This window comes from Mobula hypostoma, chromosome 8 (genome assembly GCF_963921235.1).
Source record: "Mobula hypostoma chromosome 8, sMobHyp1.1, whole genome shotgun sequence".
In the NCBI taxonomy this organism is placed as follows: domain Eukaryota; kingdom Metazoa; phylum Chordata; class Chondrichthyes; order Myliobatiformes; family Myliobatidae; genus Mobula; species Mobula hypostoma.
In genome coordinates, this window is record NC_086104.1 from 69,204,698 (window position 1) to 69,230,438 (window position 25,741).

Sequence of the window (25,741 nt, forward strand, 5' to 3'; positions counted from 1 at the left end):
AGAAGCAAGCATTCAAACTCTTCATCATTATCTTGGCATAACTGGCAAAATATTCTGCTATTTAATGGATGAGCTTTAATCTTGTTGATAGCAGATATTATAAAAGTTATGCTTGAAAAAAAAGTTTCTGGCTGTGAGATGTTGATGATGAGTTACACAATGGGTTGCAAACAGACAGAATTTCTTTTTTCATAAATGCCACTAAACCAGCATGGCAACCTGTCATAAATGGTGTTCCATTTGTTGCACAAGAAATCATGTTCCTCATCAGAATATTTTTATCCCTTACAGACATTTTGAGCTCATCATAGATTGATTCTCTGCTGATATTTGTTTTTAACTTTTTAACCAAAGGGAATCTCTTAATGAAATTTTCCATTTTTGATAAACCATACATATGCCTCGTTGTCTCACACAGTTGACTCATCCAGTTGTATCCCAAATTCTGTTTTTTGTAGCTCTGTGCATAGTTGATACTCAATGCCTTCACTCACTTTGTCAATATGATGAGCTATAGAGTTATTGAGAAGAAGTGATTTTAAAATGCTGGTATCAATTTTGAGAACAGTGGTGAGCACTTCTGATACAGCAAGCATTATTAATCTCTCACCAATTGTATGAGATTTTCCACACTTTAGTATCACTTTGGAAATGTGATAAGAAGCAATGAAACCACTGTCAAAGTTATTTTTAGCTTTCCTCGCAAATGACTTGACTGTGCAACACTTTTCAAACGCTTCTCTCATCTTCTGGAACGAAGTAATACCATAAGGTGTCTTTTACGGAAGTGTTCCTGCAATCTTGATGGTTTCATGGCTTTGGGATAGAGCTGGGATGTTGGTTGGGATAGAGCTGATGTTCGGCAAGCTACCTTTATACTATTCTAGTTAGCACGATTGACCAATCACGTAAAGTTTCATAATCCCCAAATATGGTTCTTGACCGCACATTTGAAGCCAAGGTTGCATTGAACACCTCTAGAGGAATCCTCAGGGTTGACAGGATTGGTTCTATTTCTCCATTTGGTTAATGCCAGCATTGCATTGCTGTGCGTGCAACCTGTTTGCAGTAGATCTGTAGAGGAAGTTGAGAAGGTGTACTTGATTTACCAACTGTTAAATTGCATGAACTCGTTCCGTGCTGCAAGTCAAGGGGAACTGTTGGCATGCTGGTAGCTAATTTATGCATCCCTAATAATGTCTGTTTGATTGGTAAGGTTGGATGAGATTGCCAAGTTTCAGATGTGATGTGATAACGAGTGCCCACCGCCTGCAGAGCTAAGGTCCGTCCTATCCTCCTTTTTTTTTGGAAGTGCCTGCTCTACTAATGGTCAGTCAAGTCTTATGCCTCAAGTTAGGGTGCTGCTTACCGTTCCCCCCCCCCAGACTATTTCTATTTCCCCAAACACCCACTTAGGACACATAACTGCCCCCTTGCTATCTTCCATGGCAGTACTCAATCAACAAACTCACATTCAAAAGGCAAGTTTTGTAAAAAAAATATTTATCTGAGGAGCCAAAAGCTGAGCCGTCTTTCAGTGCATTCTGGTTACAGGTTCCTGCTTATCTGCGACTTATTCAAGCCCTCCCAGTCTGCACCTCTCCTCATTGCTAGTCCTCCTTCATCACACATCCCAGTCACTTTCCAGCCTTCCAACAGGGTCCATCTGCAGATCACACCCTGTAATAAATACACTGCTAATTGGACTGCCACATAATTGCGAATACCTCTGCTGTAGTTGTGCAATATCAAGACTTGAGTCAGCTCTTGGTCTGGAAACGTTTCAGTTTTTAAAATATTATCTTTGTGTTCAAATCCCTCCATGGTCTCACTCCTCCCCGTTTTATGATTCTGTGAAAAGTGGTGGGAGTATCGCCATTTCTCAGGTCAAGTCACTTAAATTTGTAGAATGAAAGTCTCCAGACAGTACTACTAGGACTAGGTAATCTCTACCAAAACAGAGACAAATCTTATTTTATGCAAAGAGAAACCAAACAACAGAATTAACAGCAGTATTTTCCAATGATTAAATTATCATTTCGTGCATTCTTACATTCTCTTTCTGATGTAAGTTTCTGTTTAAGGAGATGATCCACAATAGCAGTGAGACAATTGTAGCACTGTAGGCCCACAGTGTTCCAATTCATGCCAAGCAAGACGTTAATAGCTTCCTCAATTTGCTTGTAACGAATATATTGGCAAATAAGTTCAGTGGGACCCAGCTGTGCTTTCAATAAGACACCTGTCACAGGAAGGAAATTCGCCACTCAGTATTTTCAATACATAATGTTAAACTAAAGAAAACTGTTAAGTTAAATACCACTGGATCTGGTCAAATGTTAGTCAGTCTCAAGGTCACTAACAGTGTAAATTATTTGGAAGTCTAGTGATGCTGAAAATTCATTTGATCTTAGTAACAAAGGGTGACTAATCAGCACATTGTTAACCTTGTAACTGTACAGAAGAACAATATTCACTGGTGCATGATTCTCAATTAGATGTCTTATGACATAACAATGCAAAAGTCTGCAAAAAGTTCTGTAGTTATGTATCTAGAACATTTAAAACAATTGGGTACTGGTAATCTCAAGTGTGAGAGATGCTGATTGTGGATGTCATTCCTGGTGTTCACCTTTTGTGGGTGGTGAGCTTCCAAATGACTGACTGACAAGGGGAGAATGAAGTGACAGACAACTCATTGCCTAATTGATTTAAGAACAGTGCCCAGGGAAGCAGTCCAATTAAAATTACAAGCAGGCAATTAGCAACTAAACTGTAAATCCTCATGTGAAGCCTGCTGGCAATAAAAGTAAAATGAACCATGCTTGCAAAATGAAGTAAAATCTGCACATTTCTTGGAAACAGGCATGAGCCAAAACACTGGGGAGGGCAGAGAAAACTGTGCAGACATCTAGAGGAAGCAGTATGCCTCACAGGTAACCAGGTGATTTATCAGTTTTCTGATGTGCAGCATCTAGAAACATGCAACTATAATTAAGTGTGTGTTTGAACACCATTCAGCTGTAAACTGCAGCCTTCGGCAAAGCAAAGTCAGAGCAACCTGATTAAAAAAAGTTAATTTTTTCAAAATGAATTTAAAAGTAATGAAAGATGGCAATACAACTCTTGTACATCCGATTAATTGGATGGAGTAAATTGGACCTGTTCATTTTTTGTTCAGAAGTTCAAACCATATAGGCATTGCAAAAGTGTAGTCCAAGTTTCTTAGGATTCAATTGTACTGTGATATCCTGTGGTTCGTAAAGATCTTTGTTTTTGTTTCTGTGTATAATGTATTTAATTAAGTGTGAAACTATTAAAATATTTTAAACATTGTACCTAGGAGGGACACTCAATTGAGATAGATTTTCTCCTTTCCACACTTGACGGGTTTTGCCCTTTGGCAATCAGTTTGCAGAAATCATATTTACATTGTGATCTGAAATTTGCAGTTAGCCTGCCAAATCACCATATACTATGAATTTAACCATCAAATTTGTGAACAATTCCTTTTGACATTGACTTGATTGCATCTTAAATGTCAATACTCTAGCACAAAAGATTGTTCATTGTCCTCAAATATCCTTCTGAATTTTATACGCCAGGAGCATCACATTACCTAACTTGCCTATCCCTTTATCCATCCATCCAACTTCACCTGAAATTTTAATGCAATTCTTGCCTAAACAACCGAACCTGGAGGTGAATTCCACTTCCTTGCAACTGAAGAGTTTAAATTGTTCCCTGGAAGAGGCAGCCCGATCATAATGGTATAATGATTTCCTCAGCTGCAGGATTATGTATATTTTTTCTAAACTCTTGCAGAACATTTGAATAATATAATAATGGATTTTTTTCAAGTTTGCAAATTTATAACTATGTAAATAACTTTAAATCATCAAGATTTCCTTTTTCACACATTTTCCACATAGCACAGACTGAAAATGAATAGTAACCTTGACATGCATACTGAGTAACTGTTATTTTACACATTACCTTACTGTACTGCTTAACATTTGTTCATACAGATCCTAATATTAATTCAACTCAATACCAACTTCTTTACGCAAATTGTAAATGTTAAATATTGCGGACAATTATATTTTGTATTGTAAATTCAGAAATGCCAACAAAATGGAAGATAAATTATGAATCACAGATGTGATTATTAATCAAATTAGTAAACTAAGTAAGTTAAGCCATTTATAATATTGCTTTCCATTAGGATAGATTACAAATGCATTATTAAATTGCAAGTGCTCACCTAATTTCAAATAAAGGACTCCAACAGGCCCTTTGTCAAATCTTAGAAAGAGGAGATCGTGCACATTCAGGTTATCAACGTTTGGAGGAATAACTTGAGGAACTGTCCATTGAATTTGGACCATTCTGCTTGTTACAGCAAAGTATTGGCTGAATTGAAGTTTGTTTACAGGTTTTATGTCCTCCGCTAATAACTGTATCTTTATTGGTGACAATGCCATGTCATAACACTGAATTTCACCTTGGCAGCTCCCCACTAGGATTACAGCACCGTCAGGATGCCATTCTACCATTGAAGGCACAAAATCAGCATGAGCCAGCAGAGTCGCTCTGCGATATGCATCATATAAAATCATTGAAGAATCCTCACAGCCGAGGACAAGCTTGTCTTCTGTAATATTTCTGCTGCAGCAAGTAGCTTTGGATCTCAGTGGGATGCTAATGACTGTCACACGCTGTAATTTATTCCGAGCACATTCATAAATGCAGCTGTCTGCCATTGGTTCTTTGTCTGGATTGACGGAGCATTCTACTGTATGGACCCGATTTGGTTGATTAATACTAAAACCAGCATCCAGTGGATCACCTTCTGTGCGTGTAAAGCTTAAAACCTGAAACGAAAATGAAACAGAATGTAAATTAAATAAAGCAAATAATTAATATCACAGTTGAATAGTTGCTATGCTATTCCCACATTCAAATTCATGGAAAAGCTAAATAATACAAGCTTATAAAGCAAAGCACAATATTTTAAGATGTTCAGATATCAATACACAATTTATCCTGATATTGTCAAAATAATGGTGGATCAGTTTCCCATTGGCTACATAATCCTCATAGCAGTTTAGCCACATTATTTATTTTCAAGCAACACACATCAAAGTTGCTGGTGAACGCAGCAGGCCAGGCAGCATCTCTACAAAGAGCCGCAGTCGACGTTTCAGGCCGAGACCCTTCGTCAGGACTAAATGAAGGAAGAGTTAGTATTTGAAAGTTGGAGGGGGAGGGGGAGATCCAAAATGATAGGAGAAGACAGGAGGGGGAGGGATGGAGCCAAGAGCTGGACAGGTGATAGGCAAAAGGGATACGAGAGGATCATGGGACAGGAGGTCTGGGAAGAAAGACAAGGCGGGGGGGGAACCCAGAGGATGGGCAAGGGGTATATTCAGAGGGACAGAGGGAGAAAAAGGAGAGACAGAAAGAATGTGTGTATAAAAATAAGTAACAGATGGGGTACGAGGGGGAGGTGGGGCATTAGCGGAAGTTAGAGAAGTCGATGTTCATGCCATCAGGTTGGAGGCTACCCAGACGGAATATAAGGTGTTGTTCCTCCAACCTGAATGTGGCTTCATCTTTACAGTAGAGGAGGCTGTGGATAGACATGTCAGAATGGGAATGGGATGTGGAATTAAAATGTGTGGCCACTGGGAGATCCTGCTTTCTCTGGCGGACAGAGCGTGTTCAGCAAAGCGGTCTCCCAGTCTGCGACGGGTCTTGCCAATATATAAAAGGCCACATCGGGAGCACCGGACACAGTATATCACCCCAGCCAACTCACAGGTGAAGTGTCGCCTCACCTGGAAGGACTGTTTGGGGCCCTGAATGGTGGTAAGGGAGGAAGTGTAAGGGCATGTGTAGCACTTGTTCCGCTTACATGGATGAGTGCCAGGAGGGAGATCAGTGGGGAGGGATGGGGGGGACGAATGGACAAGGGAGTCGCGTAGGGAGGGAAAGATGTGCTTAGTGGTGGGATCCCGTTGGAGGTAGCGGAAGTTACGGAGAATAATATGTTGGACCCGGAGGCTGGTGGGGTGGTAGGAGAGGACCAGGGGAACCCTATTCCTAGTGGGGTGGCGGGAAGATGGAGTGAGAGCAGATATACTTGAAACGGGGGAGATGCATTTAAGAGCAGAGTTGATAGTGGAGGAAGGGAAGCCCCTTTCTTTTAAAAAGGAGGACATCTCCCTCATCCTAGAATGAAAAGCCTCATCCTGAGAGCAGATGCGGCGGAGACGGAGGAATTGCAAGAAGGGGATGGCGTTTTTGCAAGAGACAGGGTGAGAAGAGGAATAGTCCAGATAGTTTGCGTTATTTATTTTCACTTATTTAGAGATACAGCACAGTAATAGGCCCTTGCAGCCCAGTGAGCTCACACTACCCAATTACACCCATGTGGCTAGTTAACAGTAACCTATACACGTTGGGAATGTGGGTAGAAATCCACATGGTCACAGTGCAAATGTACAAACTCCTTACAGACAGTGAAGGAATTGAACCCCGACCACTGGGTCTCTGCTGCTATAATTGTGTTACACTACCCACCATGCTACCGTGCCGTCCATAAACATTATTAAAGGTAATCTCATACAATGCCATGTGAATCCTGCTGCTGATAAGGTATCCATTGCCAGAAGGGAAAGAATCTGATCAGAATTCTACTTATTCAGAAGCTGTATCGAAAAACATAAGCAGAATGACTGATGGGATGTTGGTGGCAGAATAGTCGCCAAAAACCAACAAGACAAAGATTTCTTCAAATGAGATAATCTTGGCAAATGATGGCAAAATGAAAATGGCTTTTTGACGTCCAGAGTAATTTTCCAGACAGCGTGAAGGCTGGTAGCGCGAAACATAAAGGCTGTTCCTTCCATCTATCAAATATTTATATTTTGTACATTCATTCAAAATATTTATATTCTGTTCATTTCTCCAATTACTTGAATTAATATTCCCTGGCTGTATTGGAAATAGAAATTATGCCTCTGAGTCTACAGCTCAGGAACTTAACCACTATGGTACTACATGCTTAAAGTCAGGGCGAGAAATTTCTAAAAAAAAACTCATCCAGGATTGCACAGAGCAAAGAAAAATAATGAATGAAAACCTCAACTCAGCAAAGCTCACAGAGTCTGGCCTTACCTCTGGAAATCAGCTCTTTGGCCCATATTTGGGTAAGTTTATGAGAAGGTCTGAAACCTAGGGCCCCGGAGATAACCAAGCCTGACATAAAAGGTGAATGCGACTTTATGGAAATTTCAAAAAAAATCCTTCTAGCCCTTTGCTGATGATAGAGAATAAATTTATTAATTGGTTGTTAACTAAATGATAAGTAAGGAAGGTGATAAATGAAACCAGATATTAGGTAGATGGGCCAAGGGGAGGGGAAGAAACTGTATAACAAGGGGAGCAGGGTAAGGAGGTGGGTCAGAAAGAAGAGGATGGAGGAGAAATTGGGTGGATTGGAAAGAGAGAAGAAGGAACACATAGGGTGTGGCTGACCTGAAAATGGAAAACATAATGTTCATACCATCAGGTTATAAATTGCAGGATGTAGATGAACTGCAAAGTTGGATGGTCTGGTGGCAAATGGTGCTTAATCCAGACAGGTGTGAGGTAATGCACTTGGGGAAGTCAAATTCTTGTAGGACATATGGCAGGACATGACTTCCAGTTAAGATGGCGCTGAGCTACAGTCTCCGTTATGGTCATGGCTCAGATTTAGTTGTTTTTTTTTTAAATATGTAGGGATGGTTTTGGGGACAGAGAGGGGAGTTAGAGGTCAGGTTTGGGTTTAGGAACAGGGATGTGGAGGAGCTAGAGTGCAGGGCAGAATCTAAACTTCTGCACTGCACTCCTGGCTCGAAAGCATGCCATGTGGATGTGTGATAAAGGAAAACAATGGTTGTCAGTCTGACAAGTGCTGTGAATGAGAACCAACAAGGATGAGGGCTGATCCAAGTTGGCAAGTTCCCCTAGGTCACTGGATCCTGGGATAAGATGTCATTGTGAGCAGTGGAGCACAAGAGCCTGCAACTCCTCCTTTGTTGGCGAGTCAGCAATTCGAGGTTCCATGAGCAAGTCCACAGTTCAGGCCTGGACTTCGGGGTACCATTGTGGCTAGTCCTGGAGTCAAAACCAAAGATTGAAGCCTGAAGTTCAATCAGAAGTCTGGAAGTCAAAAGCCAATGGCCAAAGCCCTGGACTTATGAGTCTGAGGTCCACTGGGGGAGTTGGAAGCCATTGCAATGAGTCTGCAAGAGGCACAGGGGCATGCCCTGGGGTTGCATGACATCTGTGTGGATGTGTGGGAGGGAAGGAGGAAAGGGGTTTGTTTTGCTGTTACTGTTTTGTTGTTTGTGCATTCTGTATTGTTGTGCTGGGTGCAGTAAGCATGCTATGTTGGCACTGGAATGTGTGGCATTACTTGGCTATCCTTAGGTTGCTGCTGGTTGTTAATACAAATGACACATTTCACTGTATGCTTTGATGTGCCTGTGATAAATAAATGAATTTGAATCTGATCTTAGGAGCATTAGCGTACAGAGGGACATTAGGGTGCAAGTCCATGGCTGGCTTAAAGTCATGACACAAGTGTCTGTATTTACTTGGGAGATAGATACAGAGTCTATAGAAGTGAAGCAAGACAACATCAACTTCCCTATAGACCCTTTACAGATTACAGAGGAGGAGGTGTTTACTACCCTGAGGCAAATCAGGATGGATAAATCCCCAGGGCCAGACAAGATGTTCCCTCAGACCCTATGGGAGGCAAGTGCAGAAATTGCCAGGGACCTAGCAGAAATATTTAAAACATCCTTAGCAACAGGAGAGGTATCAGAGGATTGGAGAATAGCCCATTGTTGTTCCGCTGTTTAAAAAGGGCTCTAAACAGAAACAAAGAAACTATAGGCCAGTGAGTCTGACATCAGTTGTGGTTAAGTTATTGGAAGGTATTCTAAGGGACCTAGATATACAAGTATTTGGATAGACATGCGCTGACTAAGGATAGTTAGCATGGCTTCGTGCATGGTTAGTCATGTCTAACCAATTTTAATGTTTTTCAAGGAAGTTACCAGGAAAGAGGATGAAGGCAAGGGAGTAGATGTTATCTACTTGGACCTTAGTAAGGTACTTGACAAGGTCCTGCACAGGAGGCTAGTCAAGGACGTTCAGTCACTTGGTATTCAGGATGAGGTAGTAAATTGGATTAGATATTGGCTTTGTGGGAGAAGCCAGAGAGTGATAATAGAGGGTTGTCTCTCTGAATGAAGCCAATGATCCATGGCATGCTGCAGCGATTCGTGCTACGTCTTTTGTTGTTTGTCATGTATATCGATGTACATGGCTGCATCAGCTGGAAAAATGGGCTTTACAAAAATGGCAGATGGAATTTAATGCAGACAAGTGCGAGATTTTGCACTCCAGTAGGACCAACGAGGGTAGGTCTTACATGGTGAACAGCAGAACACTGCAGAGTGTGGTAGAACAAAGGGATCTGGAAATTCAGGTACATCATTTGTTAACAGGAAGAAAACTTTTGGCACATTGGCCTTCATAGATCAATGTATTGAGTACGGAAGATGGGATATTATGTTGAAGTTGTATAAAACATTGGTGAGGCCTAATTTTAATTATTGTGTGCAGTTTTGGTCACTTACCTACAGGAAAGATATAAACAAAGTTGAAGGACTACAGAGAAAATTTACAAGGATGTTGCCGGGTCTGGAGGACCTGAGTTATAAGGAAAGTCTGAATAGGTTAGAACTGTATTCTTTAGAATGTAGAAGATTGAGAGGAGATTTGATAGAGGTATACAAAATTATGAGGGGTATAGTAGGGTACATGCAAGCAGGCTTTTTCCACTGAGGTTGGGTGGGACTACAATCAGATGTCATGGCTTAAGGGTGAAAGGTGAAAAGTTTAAGGGAACATGAGGGGATACTTTTTCACTCAGAGGGTTGTAAGAGTGTGGAATGAGCTGCCAGCTTAAGTGGTCCATGCAAGCTCAATTGTCACTTTTAAGAGAAGTTTGGATAGGTACATGGATCATGGTGATATGGAGGGCTATGGCCCAGGTACAGGCCATTAGGAGTAGGCAGTTTAAATGGTTTCGGCATGGATGAGATGAGCCAAAGGACCTCTTTCTGTGCTGTACTTCTCTATGATTCTAAGTGAATAGGTCAGTGAAGGCAGCATTTCATACCCGACTGGGATGATGAATCACAGATTTGGGACATTATACAGCAGCTGTACAAAACATTGAGTTAGAATAGATTTGGAATATTATATACAGCTCTGGTCACCAAACTAAAATAAGGGTGTGATAGCCATAGAGAGAATGGAGAAGAGATTCACCAGGATATTGCCTAGAATTAAGGATCGTAGTGACAAGGGGAGATCGATTAGTCTGTATTTCTTTTCTTGGAAGACTGGGGGTGGCCTTACAGAGATTCATAAAATTATGTGAGTTATAGATAGAATAGAGTCGTTTGCCCTGGGCAGAGGAGTCTAGAACTAAAGAACATGGGTTTAAGTAAAGGGGGGAGAAATTTAAAGAAGATCCGAATGATACATTTTTCACACAGAGGATGCTGGTTATCTGGCATGAGCTTGTCAGAGGAGGTTAATGTTGAAAAGGCATTTGGACTAGTCCTGCTCATTACAAGTTCAAATTAGTATGTGAATAGCTTTCCCAATCTTGCGAGTAATCCTCAGATGACTGTGAGAAGGACAATGCTTTGTTGATCAGGTAGTTCATGTCGAAAAAGCATTTGGACAAGTACTTAATATGAAAAGCCCAGAGTGATACAGGTCTAATGCAGGTAAATAGAATTAGTGCAAATTGACACCTCACTTGGCTCAGATGTGGTGGGCCAAAAGACCCTGTTTCTGTGCTGTACAATTCTATTATTCTATGAACATATGAATCTCTACTGAACTGCGCATTACATTAGGCACCTCCATGCTAACTTTTTGACACTGAAGTCCCCAGATTTTGTGGCTGCTATTCGGAGTACTTCTGCCAAGTGGACTTGGACAGAGAGTAGCACTGATTCATCAGTTAAGGGTCAACAGTGGTAATCTTTGACCTGATGCCATCAAGCTTCATAGGATTAGCAGCTACTGCTGAGGACATGCTGGGTTATTCCCTCCCTCCTGTAAGGCACTGTACTAATCCATCTGATGAGCCTGTCCTTCTAGTGAGATGGAAAGTGTTCATAAATTGTAAAGGAGGAGACAGCCAGGTATGATTCTGTTCGGATGACTATTTCAAATTGTTGCTTGAGTAATATGTCAGACAGTTTTCCTCAGATGATTGTGAGGAGGACCTTGCCTTGCTCATCTGGTAGTTAAACCTTTAAATAATCATACAGGCTGCATTAGGAACTTAGGTTGATGCACGTTGAGCCATCCATTTCTATATAATCATTATGATATAACTGAGTGAGTTGCTAGGCTACTTCAGAGTGCATTTAAAAGTGAACACCTTTGATGAGTCACATGTATGCTGGATCAGGTAAGGATGATAAATTCCTTGCACTAATAAGCATGAATGAACCAGGTGGGTTGAACAACAATCGTATAATTTTGAACAAGACAGTGTTCCTCTGGGACCAAGATGCAAAAAAAAATATATGCACATTCAAAATACTGAGAGAGAGAAAAAAAGAACAGAAACACAAGAAAACACATTTTCAGTCTAAGACCCTGAGTGACAAGACCTGCAAATTGATGGTTCATGGCAGTCCAGCCTGTAATTCCATTGATCCAACACTGGAGGGCAGCACTGACAGGCAAGGCCATCCCAACCCACCCCCCAACAGAGCACAGACACCACACTACACTGCCTCCAGCATCTCCTCACCTGGACTGTAGCAGCAAACAAGCCCACGGCTTGAGGCCTAGTCCTCGCTACAACAGAAGCAATACTGCTGCTTCACCTCCTGTCTATCCACCAAACAAGGGAAAAAGCCCTATGACAATCAATGCTCAGCAAGGTGCTGCAATCGCAAAGAAATGTCCAAGACAAATTGACTAGTTGTAAATCTAGACTATTAACTTAATTGAAACTCCACAGCTGCTGTGGTGGAATGTAAATCAGATCTGTGGATCATTAAACCAGATTTAGACAACTGATTCTGTCATTTAAGATGCATCATCATATGTACTGCACTATCTATAAGCTCCTTTCTGCTGATGCCATTGCAAAGATAACAGAAGAAATGACACTAAACATCCAAGGATTAGCCAGAACTGAAACAGAGCATTTCAAAGAATGCTGTGCAAATACAGATGTTTGAAATCACTTGTGGAAAACGAAATAGCAAAAGTATCCTGTGTTCTTAAGATAGCTTTCTTGGTCAGCATGCTAGGAAACCGACAAAGATAATGAACAATTTTAGATCTCGCATTGAACAATGATAAAAGATTAATTAATGATGTTATTGTTAAGGGGCCATTAGGAACACTGTTTATAATATAATTTTCTGCGAAGACTAATAGTGATCAAGTTCAATCTGAAAACAGGTTTTAAATTCTAATGTAGCAAGCAGTGAAAGCATAAACATATCCTGACTGGTAAATTTTAAGCACAAAGGTTATGACAGTAACTAAGCAATAGCTAAATTTTTTAAAAATAGTACATAGCTTGCAAGTCATTTCTATCCCTTTAAGACAAAAAAAAATCCCATCAGAATCAGTCCGGCTATGCAAACAATGGAAAAATCTGTACAAAGCTTTTCCATTGACCTAATAATGTTGTCAAAAGTGGTAAATGGGATTGCTAAAATTTCAGAGTTCAGCAAAGGTGGACTGAGTAAGAAAAGGAAAAGTTGAATACATGGAGTTGTCTAGCGAGAAACCTAGAAACAGACCACAAGAGCTTCCTTAGGTTTGTCAAAGGAAAATATTTGGAAAAATTAATGTAGCTTTGCTACAGGCTAAGTCATTAACTCAGAAACACAAGTGATTCTGCAGATGCTGGAAATCCAGAATAATGCATGCAAAATGCTGGAGGAACTCAGCAGGTCGGGCAGTGCCAACGGAAAGGATTAAATAGAAGACATTTTGATTCAAGACCCTTCATCAGAAGGGGGTACAAGCCAGAATAAGGAGGTGGGGGGGAGGTGATAGGTGAAGCCAGGTGTATGGGGGAGGGGGAATGAAGTGAGAAGCTGGGCGGTTATAGGAGAAAAAGGTAAAGGGCTGAAGAAGCATTCAGATAGGAGTGGAGAGTGGACCATGGAAAAAAGGGATGGAAGAGGGGCACCAAGGGGAGGTAATAAACAGGTGAGAAGACAAGAAGTGGTAAGGGGGGAACTAGAGTGGGGAATGGAATAAGAAGGTAGGGGGAAGAGAGAAAATCCAAATTAATGGAAGATAAGGAAATGGATATTTATGCCACTAGGTCGGAGGCTACCCAGACGGAATATGTGTTGTTGCTCCTCCAACCTTAGACTGGCCTCATCGTGGTTGCAGAGGAGGCCATTGATGTCAGAACGGGAAGGGGAATTGGAATTAAAATGTTTGGTCACTGGGAAATCCTGCTTGTTATGGATGGGACGAAAGTGCTGAACTTTCTCTCTATCTATGTCAAGTCTCACCGATGTTGAGGAGGCTACATCAGGAGCACCAGATACAGTAGATGACTCCAACAGATTTGCAAGTGAAGTGTTGCCTCACCTGAAAGGACTGTTTGGGGCCCTGAATGGAGGTGAGGGAGGAGGTAAATGGGAAGATGTAACACTTCTTCCATTTGCAGGGATGTGACAGGAGGGAGATTAATGGGGAGCGAGTGATCCCTGCAGAAAGTGGAAAATGGTGGGGGGGGAGAAGGAAAAGATGTGTTTGGTGGTAGGATCTTGTTGAAGACGGCGGAAGTTGTGGAGACTGATGTGCTAGATGTGGAGGCTCATGGGGTGGTAGGTAAGGTCAAGAAGAACTCCATCCTGATTAAGATAGTGCCAAGATGGGGTAAGGGTGGATGTCCAGGGAATGGAGGAGATATGGGCGAGGGCAGCATAAATGGTGGAGGAAGGGAAACCCTATTCTTTGAAGGAGACATCTCTGATGTTCTGGAAAGGAAAGCCTCAGTCTGGGAACAGATGCGGAAACGAAGAAACTGAGAAAAGGGAATGCCATTTTACAGATAACAGTGTGGGAAGAAGTATGCTCTGGATAGCTGAGCGAATCAGTAGATTTATAAAAAGAAATCGGTAGACAGTTTGTCTCCAGAGGTAGAGACAGAAAGATTGAGAAAGTGGAGAGCGGTGTTAGAAATAGACCAAATGAATTTACAGGCAGGGTGGAAATTGACAAGCTCAGAATGAGTGCATGAAGCAGCACCAATGCAGTCATCAATGTAGCACAGAAAAAGTTGGGGAGCATAACCAGTGAAGGCTTAAAGCATGGACTGTTCGACGTAGCTAACAAAAAGACAGGCTTAGCTGGGGCCCATGCCAGTGCCCATGGCTACGCCTTGAGTTTGGAGAAAGTGGGAGGAGCTGAAAGATTATTGAGTGTGGGGACCAGTCCGCCAAACAACGGTGGCGGGAAACTGTTTGGGTTTGTTATCGAGAAAGGAGTGGAGAGCTTTAAGGCCTTCTTGATAGGGAAGTAGAAGTGCGGAGGGACTGGACATCCATAATGAAAATTATGTGGTCAGGGCCAGGGAATGGTAGATTGTTGGAGATATTGAGAGCATGTGAAGGGCTGCAGATGCAGGTGGGAAGGGACTGAACCAAGTGGGATAAAGTGGAGTCAAGATTTGCAAACACAGGTTCAGTGGGGCAGGAGCAAGCAGAAGCAATGGGCCTTTCCAGACAGTCAGGTTCATGGATCTTGGGGTAGGAAGTAGAAACAAGCAGTGTGGGATAAGGGAATTATGAGGTTGGTGGCAATGGATGGGAGATCTCTGAGGTTGATGAGGTTGTTAATGGCCTCATGGTCCTGAGCGGGGTCCTTTTTAAGGGCTAAGAGGAGATACAGTATCTGAGAGTTGCTGCCTGGCCTCAGCCAGGTAGAGGTTAGTCTGCCAGACTACAGCAGCATTCTGTTTGTCTGTAGGGTTGATGGTGATGTTGGGATTGGTGCAGAGAGAGAGGAGGTAAGTGCATTAAGAGGGAGTAAGGCTTGAATAGAAGAGAGGAGTGTTGAAGTCAAGATGGTTGATGTTTCATTGGCAATTAGAGATGAAAACATCCAGATTAACTCAAATTTTGTGTGTCACTTCAAGGAAGAACAAAGAAAAGCTCTCAGAAATGATGGAGGATTACACTTCTGAAACAAGGAGTACGAAGAAATTATCAGTAGTTCACAAGATACTATTAAAAATGTAAGTGATGAGAATGAGGATAATAAATATTCAGGAACTGATGATATGAATTCAAATGTTTTTGAAGGGGGGTGATTATAAATCTGTAGGCTGCATTGCTTTTCAAAATTCCACAGATTTCAAGAATAGTTCCTACAGATGGGAAGATAGTAAATTTAGCCCCATTATTTAAGAAAGGAGCAAGTGCATAAACAAGGACAGCTGGATATCATGAGAGGGGAAAGTGCTATAAATTATTATTAATTATCAAAGGAAACCATGTTTGGCATACCTGTTGGAATTTTTTGAGGTTGTAAGTGAGTGAAATAGACTTAAAAACACATAATTGATGTGGCATATTGGGGTTTTCAGGAGGCCTGTGATAGGGTGCTACAAGTTTATTGAGTTAAAGCATCAGCAATTCAGAAGAGATGAGGATAAATTTGTTCATCCAGAAGGATGGATCTTTGAATTTCCCTGTCAATAATGCTGTGAAGGCTTAACCACTGTACTAAAGACATATATAAACATAATTCTTAACATTGAGGGAATCAAAGGATGTGGGTTCGTACAGGAAAATGGGTTTGAGTGAAAGATTAATCACAATCATTTTAATTGGCAGAGCATACATAAAGCGCAAATGGCCCATTCCTGCTTCTGCATATGTTTAAGCTGAACAGATGTCAATTATTTTACATCCAAAGTAAAAATGAAGTTTCTGATACCTTAAAAGTCCATCTTAATGGACCAACTTGATACTTCTTCCTCCAACATTTTGTTTAAACAATTTTTAAGTGCCTACATACAGCAAAGCTTTCATCTTCAGCTGGGAAACTTAAAGATACATAAACAATCTCCCTGATTTTCCAGCCTATTGAGTTGCACATTGGATAATCATTAGTGCTTGCTATACCACCCTATCTGAATATAAATGTTATACCCATGATATCTGCTTCCATCACTAGCACAGGAAGCACATTCCACAGCTCCCTATCTAAAAGCCCTTGCACTTGAACTTTGGTTATGCTCCCTTAGCTTAGAACTCCAAGTATAGAAGTAATCTTTTTAACACAAAAAAAAACACAGAATAATGGCAACAGGAGACCAAATTTCTCGAATGCACGGGAGATCAAATTTCTTACATTTGTAAGATGCTGGTCCATCTCAACCCAATAATTTGCCTCTCTGGTTGGAATGACAAAAGTGGGAACTTAGTGCAAACTAACCAGCAAATGTCTTGAAGCGTGTAAACTTTTGTCAACTTCCCTTGTTCCCATCAGATGGGAATAATTCTAATATCCTCTCTGTACTTAGTAAATCATGTAGTGGAGTGCTTTGGACTTCTTCAGTAATTGAAATAAGTGGATTGCCTGTGATATTACATTATTCCCAATCAGGTAAAATATATTAGAAGCTAGTGAGTAAACCAAGCACTTGATGAGACATGCAAAGTCAGACTTGATTGAGGTTTTTATGAATGCTTAGATAAGCATATGGATATGCAGAGAGAGGGATATTGACTTGTGTAAGCAGGGGAGACTAGTTAAGTTAGGCGTTTAGTTACTAGTTTAATTAGTTCTGCACAACATTGTGGGTGAAGGACCTGTTCCTGTGCTACATTGTTCAATGTATGAATCAAAATAAATGCAGCTAAAGGTATAAAAGTGTGCATAGTCTAAAATGCTGGAAAAAACAATTAAAATTATAGAATTCTAGGAATAAAGTGGGTTTTCACAGTATCTGAAGTGCGTTAGTTCAAAAAACGCAAATATGATTATTTTCCTGTACTGATACAAAACATTAATTTGTTTAAATCAAGAAAAGCATCTCAAAAGCAACAATATTTATCAAATTGTTTAGGCACTTCAATTTTACGCATGCTTTGCATGGCAATTGCAGGAAGATCCATGAAAACTACATACCAGAGCAAGTAATTATTTCAAATGGTAGTTTCCAAGTAGAAAATTGGCTTAACTTACAGTTTGAAAAAGCAACAAAGGAATAAATATGCTTGAAAGATTTAAGTCTATGGATTCCCAAACAAAATTAAGAGATGAATTATTTCAGGGTATATTAATCAAAATAGCTCATTTCATTTTATACAGTAGCACACATTAAATATTGCCTTAATTAGGAATGTATGGAGGAGCTTTTTCAAATTTCAACATAGAATAATCTTGAAATAATAATAATTATACTTTATGTTGCATTTAATCTTCAGGGTCCCAAAAACAATATCAAAGAATCAAAAATGTACAGGCATGAGTTCTTCCTTTGAGTTCCAATTGGTATCCACTTATTTGATGGTTCCTGCCTTTGCAACAATCCCTCAGTTACAGGGACGTCATTCTGCCATCAAACTAGGGATTAAATTTGAAAGAAATACTTAGAAGCTTTTATAAAATATTTTCCATATAAAGTTCCATAAAACAGCACTTTGCATCAGAGATTTTAAAAAATTGCACGTATGTGTTCACTGTAATTACACTAGGTGAAAATTCTTACCTCAAGTTTGCCATTTATGCAGCTTAACAATACCACATTAGCTCGGTCACTTTCATTGGCTATTGGAAACCAGGGCCAGCCACCTCCATTAGCCATTTGCCACCAGCAGATCACCATATCTTGCACACAGTTAATGGCCAAATGACGCTCAACCCTGCAACCTTTAGGCCCTGGTAAATCAATGTAAGAAATCTACAAACAAATGAAAATTAACGTGAAAATAAAATTTCCTGCATTTGTATTAAATATTCCACAAAATAATGTTGTTTTCATTTTATTTCAGTTTGATTAACTTTATTTGAATCATAGAAGTCAGGGCATGGAACTGGCCATCAGGTCCACAAACGCCATACCAATCAGTAGGCACCCACCAGTATTAATTCCTCCTTCCATTTGGCAATTCAAATGCTTATCAATACACCTCTTTTAGCAACTTTGCTTCCATCACTGCTCCTAATAGGACATTCCAGATAATGTCTGCAAAAGGTCCCACTCAAATCTTCTCTAAATCTCTTTGCCCCTTACCCTAAATCTATGCCCAAGTTTTACTAACCTTTGATGAGAAAGGATACTTGCAATCTGTCATCTATTCTAGAAAAATATGACTTTTAATATACAAAATCCATTTGAAATCCACCAAGACAGCATTATTAAGGAGAAAATTAAAAGCAGCTTTACTAATCTTGAGAAATAATATGTTAGAATATAGTGACATTATAATTTAAAATTATAATTTTTGCTTCCTCTTTTATTCCCTACCCTTCTCCCTACAAAAAAAAACGTTGAGAACACTATTAAAATACAAACAGTGAATCATCTGTATGTCACATGAAAAACTGTCCTGTAACCTACCTAAGGAATTAATAGAGTTTGATAGCAAGAAAAAAATACCATTTTGCCATTTCTGGTCAGTAATAATCAAATCATTTTCTGAGGATTAACCATACAGCTAAGCCCACTGGACCAGGCACTCATAAAGGGCAGGGGTTCCCCTTATCAGGGAAATGCTTCTGGAGCTAGTTTCACTATAGGATAGATTGCTTTTATATTCCTGTCTTGGAAGCAACAAAGGATTCCAGTAATGCGATAATGCCAGAGTGCACACGGTGTTCAGAACCTGTGCATTTATGTGTTGTATTTACCAAATAATCGTGCTCATCCAAATTTGATCTCACCACTTGTCTCAGGCCATTATAACAGGGTTAATGCTGAAAATCCTTTGCTGCATTTATGCAGTCAGAGGTCTTCTCTATTCACAGTCAGATTATTGCTTTCTGTCGCCTTGAACACACATCAGAAAAATTGTAGACAAACTTTTGATGCTGTCCACCTACCCAGAATTTTCAAAGCTTTCAACTCATCACACCGTGTTAGTTATCTAAACCAATTCACTGTTCTATTCCTACACAGATTTTATCCCAATTGCTTAAATTTTCTTGGTACAAAAATGTTCAATAAGCTTTCCAACTAACGGACAGCAGAAGGATTAGCATGATTACATCTCCACATACCACCAATTATTCAAGACCAATAATACAGTGACATTTGCCATTAAGAAAAATTAATTATTAAAAGTGTAGGGAATTATAATAAAAAAACTTGACAAAATCTCAAAAAAACTTGACATTTACTAAAATACTATTTAGTTTTTATTATTTAAATTCACAAAGCAGATTATTAAAACTGATTAATTCAATACACAATTATCAAACGAATACAAGTAATTTCTATAACTTTGAATACAATATAGTATTAATAGCAGACCAATTAACCAATCTAAATTATTTTTGTCTGAATATGGTCCAAATTAAACACATGCTCTAATATATATAACAGACAGTCCTTTATATAACTTTCTTTCTGAACTTTAGTGTGATTTCCCATGAGGTGCACTGTGATTGAAGTTCAAGATACAGAGCAGAGACGGATTATTGGGCTACAGTGCAAACTGAAAATTAGACAACCTCAATTAAAACATACAAGTACCAAAACCTATTAATTCTTAACACAGTACATTAATAAATAAAACACATGTCCATATCCACTTCCTTCAGTGCTCCCACCAGCCTTTCCCTTGTCTGAGTGGTGGGAAGACTGAACTAAAACCAGTGTACTGCAAGATGGTCTTGGACTGTGGGCATACCTGGACAATCAGTGTAGCAGTTTCCTCAGGCATAACATTAAAATACATTCTGAAGATTTTTTGACCATGGCTAATTCAGATTTTTTCTCTCCAAACCTGACCGAGTATAAACAGTCAGAGCCCATCAGGCTTGTGTTGGGTTGGGTAGCAGGGCCAACATGAATACTGCCAGTTTAACAAAAGGAGCTTTTCTTATATAAAATAGTAGCAGCTGCACTATAATCATTTTCTGAGAGTTAACCTTTTATCCCTTAAAAGTAAATGGATGTTTCTTTCCCTACATCAAATACAGAAATTAACAGGCCTGTATTGCACAGAACTTACTGTTGACAGACTTTCCCCACACCAGCAACTCTCAACACAATTACAAACTAAGAATTCATTTAATACCACAACAATCCTTACTACTGGGGGAAGATGGTCGGGCCCTGCTGCTGATTCCAGCTGGAATAACTTAGGAGCTCTGATCACATCATCCTTCCCATCCAATCCAATTTATTTCCTGTATTATGTCTTAATTTCTTAAAAACACTGTTCACCACGCCTTCAGTTGGATTTGCCTCCACAGATTTTACTGCCAATTTCTTCCTTTAAGATACTCTTTAAAATCTACCTTTGCTAAAGCCTTCAGTAGATTGTTTACAAAATTGTTCAACTGATGTTCCAGCAGAGGCAGTTTGTGGAGGATTTGTTTCTATATTTTCATTGGAAAGGGCATTCTCTTGTACTCAACAGAAGGATAGTGAAATCCATATGTGTAGTGCAGATAAAATTAATAAAACAACATTGAAGCTCTGCTAGGAATCTTATAAGTGCAACCTTCAAATATACATGGTCAAATAAAATTACAACATGAACTTCACTAAACAAGGTATGCAGATACAATTTGTCTGAGATACAGCTGGCTCTCCTCACCGACCTTGTTTCCTGTATGAACACTAAGTGTAAAGATATGTGATCTTTACAGCAGGAATGAGCAAGTGTTTGGCAACTAACTGTAATTTTCCTTCTTATTTCCTCTCTCAATAGGGAGAGATTTTTGCACAGTACTGTACCTTTCCTCCCAAAGTTCTAAAATTGCCAGCTACCTACGCAAGCTTTCAATTCACATTGTAACATGAAGAAATTCTCTAATATTACTAAATTATTCATTGTGAGATGTCTTGAGTAGCTGTTACAACAATATCAATGCTGTTAGAATAAACATCTATTAAATCTTTTACTGCAAATAATATTAAGGAATCATCTAGGTTTCCCAGTGAAAAGGCAATGATCAGCAGACCATAAAAGAGGTTCCAGATTCAATCTTGATTATGTTGCGTTAATGACACCAGACAGCAAAAAGTATAATCTAGTTATCCATGCTGTAATGGTAGGAAAGAACCATATGAAGCTTTTCCTGTGTTTTTCAAGCATAATAACACTACTCACCATGAACATTACCACAGCTTATTGATGAGCAATGTCAAAAATCAAACATAATGTGGCATTCTGCTAGTATATAAGGAATTCCACTAGATACAAGGTCAACAACCTTAGAATAAAATGTAAATATACTGACTGAAGCATAAACATTACTTAGTCCACACGATATGCAGTCATTCTCATTTATTATACCTTCCTGTCTGAAGTATTCACAGAGAAATTTCCAATTTCTTTGCATATTGCAAGGGAATCTGCAGCTAAAGACATAAAGGTAGTCAGGATGGTCTGATTTGTCCATACTGCCTAAAGCTAGCTAACATTAACCAAAAACTCAATCATACAGATTTTATCACAGTCTCAGAATTAAAGGAACTTTTTAAAAAATACTAAGAAATCTAAGGTCACACCTGGATATTTCAAAAGAAACTTGGCTTAATAGAGCAGAGAAGCAAAGTTAATATTTTAAGGCACAGATTCTCCAATCATGTAAAAGCACATTAGTGTCTATCAATTGTGGAAGATAAAGACATCACTCCAACTATATTTGCCTGGCAGTAGCACGTGGCCAAGTGGTTAGAGTGTCAGACTAGCAATCTGAAGGTCATGGGTTCGAGCCTCAGCCGAGGCAGCATGTGTGTCCTTGAGCAACGCACTTAACCACACAATGCTCCAGTCTACCCAGCTGAGAATGGGTACCTGGGGATTAACCTCGCCATAGACTGGCGTCCTATCCGGGAGGCGGGAGGGGGGTGAGTCTCGTACTCTTAGTCGCTTCACGCCATGGAAACCAGCCCAATGGGCCACAGGGCTCTTTAAAAATATCTCCCTATACAAGGAAATGCCATGTCTAAATTAGAGTGCTTCAGCTTGTTTGGTGTGTGATCTGTAAAGTGCTCATTCTTTTAAACTGAGAATTCACACAATGGGATATGGAAAACAGGGAATAGTGAAAACTGATTTGTGGTAACAGTTTCAATTTGAGCAATGGTGAGAATATCTAATGAAACTTTACCTTGCTCTGACCAGATAGCTCATGACAGCACAAACTGAGTAGATATCCTTACATGAGACCTGTCACTATGATGTCAAAGGCCACTCTCGAAGTTTGGACATCTGGGTACACTCCAAGCCCATTCTGGGATACTATGTCCATCCAGGATGACCCCATTCCCACAGGTTATGCAGGGATACTCTGTTGAACTCAGGGATATCCTATGCACCCAGCTACTTCACCAAACCTAGGGTATTCTACTTAGTAAAAATTGGTTCAGAACATTCCATCTACCTTCCCCTCCATACTGAGGCATTCCGCCCGTATATCAATTCAGAGCATTCATCTAAAACTCTATCCACCCCAGGAAGTATGTACCACACTGGAACATTAAATCTATTTTATCCACCCTTCGTGACAACATCAAATGTTGACTGACTGAACACTTAGATTAATGGTTGAAACTGAAGTAATACCTTACCTGGAACAGTTCCTAGTCTTTAAAATTGCCGTGATCAAAGCACTGGGATTGACAGACCTAATCATCATCAACCATAATTTTCAAATGTCACACCCATCTTCTTGGCAGTTTGGTGGATATCTTTAGAGATGGAACCGCGCAAATAAATCCATGGTTAGAAAACCAATTCCTTCACTGGTCAATACAAAATCTGTACTGCATACTACCTCTAGGTTCAGTTGGGGAAAGTAATCCATTTGACATTATAATACTCTGAGCAGGTTAACAACCCTAGTGGTTTTCTAGTGGTATTTCTATTTGAACAAATAGAACAAATGAATTCATTTCATACTGATAAAGTTTACTAGAATAGTTGCATGTACCTTAAGATCAGAAGTAGAAAACTTTTCCATTTTTTTGTTGACATCAGGTGAACTTTGTTTCTTTGTGAACTGGACAAAGCAAAGTTTACTGGTTTCCAGAAATGTTATGATCATAAAACTGTCCGCAAGCACAGCTAGACAAAGCCAAAATAATACAAAATTAAACATGAGATTCACTCATTTTCAACAATTTTGTTGTTCCAATCTGACCCATGTAACTTTACCAGCCCTAAGAGGGATTAAAAATAATTTATTGGTAATTGTCCTTTCTTTGATGGTATCGTTGAATCAGCAGCTTATTTTATACTCCAACCTTCTCTTTTGACTAAGAAAATCTCAGAGTGAAGAAAATCTTTCTACATGTCTACCCCTTATTTTGAGATTGTGATACGTGTTTCTAGACTTGTTACTGAGGGGTTCATCCTCTCTATATCCATCCCACTTAGTCCCCAATACTTGTGTACGTGTCAATGAGATCACATCTCATTCAAATCTCCATAGAGAATAGAAGGCTAACCCTAACCCTATTCGTCTCAAAGTACATGACAGACTAGAACATAGAGATGAATAGACTAGCCTAGGAATCACTCTGGTGAATCTTCACTGCACTCACTCAATAATAAGTGTAGCTGTCCCTGGTTTAAAAACAGCCAATTTATGGAACACCCCCACATACAAAGGAGCTCCTGTAATACTATTAAATTCTAAGGTCTTATTATGTACCTACAGTTGAAGTCAGAAGTTTACATACACCTTAGCCAAATACATTTAAGCTCAGTTTTTCACAATTCCTGACACATCCACAGTAAAATGAGTCCTATATCGACATAACCTGAAAGGCTGCTTAGCAAGGAAGAAGCCACTGCTCCAAAACTGCCATAAAAAAGCCAGACCACAGTTTGCAAGTGCACGTGGGGACAAAGATCTTACTTTTTGGAGAAATGTCCTCTGGTCTGATGAAACAAAAAATTGAACTTAGCCATAATGACCATCATTATGTTTGGAGGAAAAAGGGTGAGGCTTGCAAGCCGAAGAACACCATCCCAACCGTGAAGCATGGGGTGACAGCATCATGTTGTGGGGGTGCTTTGCTGCAGGAGGGATTGGTGTACTTCACAAAATAGATGGCATCATAAGGAAGGAAAATTATGTGGATATATTGAAGCAACATCTCAAGACATCAGCCAGGAAGTTAAAGCTCGGTCGCAAATGGGTCTTCCAAATGGACAATGACCCCAAGCATACCTCCAAAGTTGTGGCAAAATTACTTAAGGACAACAAAGTCAAGGTATTGGAGTGGTCAGCACAAAACCCTGACCTCAATCAGATAGAAAATTTGTGGGCAGAACTGAAAAAGCGTGTGCGAGCAAGGAGGCCTACAAACCTGACTCAATTCCACCAGTTCTGTCTGGAGGAATGGAACAAAATTCCAGCAACTTACTGTAAGAAGCTTGTGGAAGGCTACCCAAAACGTTTGACCCCCAAGTTAAACAAATTAAAGGCAATGGGCAGAACTGAAAAAGCGTGTGCGAGCAAGGAGGCCTACAAACCTGACTCAATTCCACCAGTTCTGTCTGGAGGAATGGAACAAAATTCCAGCAACTTACTGTAAGAAGCTTGTGGAAGGCTACCCAAAACGTTTGACCCCCAAGTTAAACAAATTAAAGGCAATGCTACCAAATAGTAACAACGTGTATGTAAACTTCTGACCCACTGGGAAAGTGATGAAAGAAATAAAAGCTGAAATAAATCATTCTACTATTATTCTGACATTTCACATCCTTAAAATCAAGTAGTGATCCTAACTAACCTAAGACAGGGAATGTTTTCTAGGATTAAATGTCAGGAATTGTGAAAAACTGAATTTAAATGTATTTGGCTAAGGTGTATGTAAACTTCTGACTTCAATTGTATGTTTATTCCTATGAGCAGCAGAACTATTTTTTTCTCATTCTCTACTTTTTTTCCTAATAAATCATATACATTTGGTGCCATTCGTTAATACTACTGTGGAGGTATGGTTACTATATCGAGTGATTTTTGTACATTTTCCCAGTTAAGGACAAAATCAATTTTAAGGATGCCTATATAACTGTAAATCTTTTCTATACTCTTTACAGCTTAATGTTATCTTTCTTATAACTGAATATAATATTCCAAATGCAGCCTCTCCAACATCTTGTACAAGTGCAACATAATGTACAAACTTCTATATTCAATGCACTGATTGATGATGGCCAGCATGCAAAATCTCTAGTCATAAATCTGTCTAGCTGTGAATTGACTTCCAGGAAACCATGTTCTTGTACTCCTAGGTGCCTCCGTTCTACAACACTTCCCAGGGCTACACCGTTCACTGTGGAAGTCTTATCCTGATTTGTCTTCCCAAAATGCAGCACCTTGTAATTATCAGGAATTAAATTTTCAGTTCAATTCTTGGCCCACTTACTCAGCTGTTCAAGATTCTTCTGTAATTCCT

General features: G+C 39.7%; 1 protein-coding gene across 2 annotated transcripts in view; it reads right to left on the reverse strand.

Moving 5' to 3' along the window:
- The window catches only part of wdpcp (WD repeat containing planar cell polarity effector), a 215,364-nt gene that overhangs the window by 107,426 nt on the left and 82,197 nt on the right, over positions 1 to 25,741 (reverse strand). For both annotated transcript variants that reach the window (XM_063055077.1, XM_063055078.1), the window contains exons 8-11: positions 23,263 to 23,396; positions 17,861 to 18,052; positions 4,265 to 4,874; positions 2,054 to 2,242 (exon numbers count right to left, since the gene is read on the reverse strand). In XM_063055077.1, the coding sequence (XP_062911147.1) occupies positions 2,054 to 2,242; positions 4,265 to 4,874; positions 17,861 to 18,052; positions 23,263 to 23,396 (1,125 nt within the window). The remainder of the gene's footprint in view (positions 1 to 2,053; positions 2,243 to 4,264; positions 4,875 to 17,860; positions 18,053 to 23,262; positions 23,397 to 25,741) is intronic.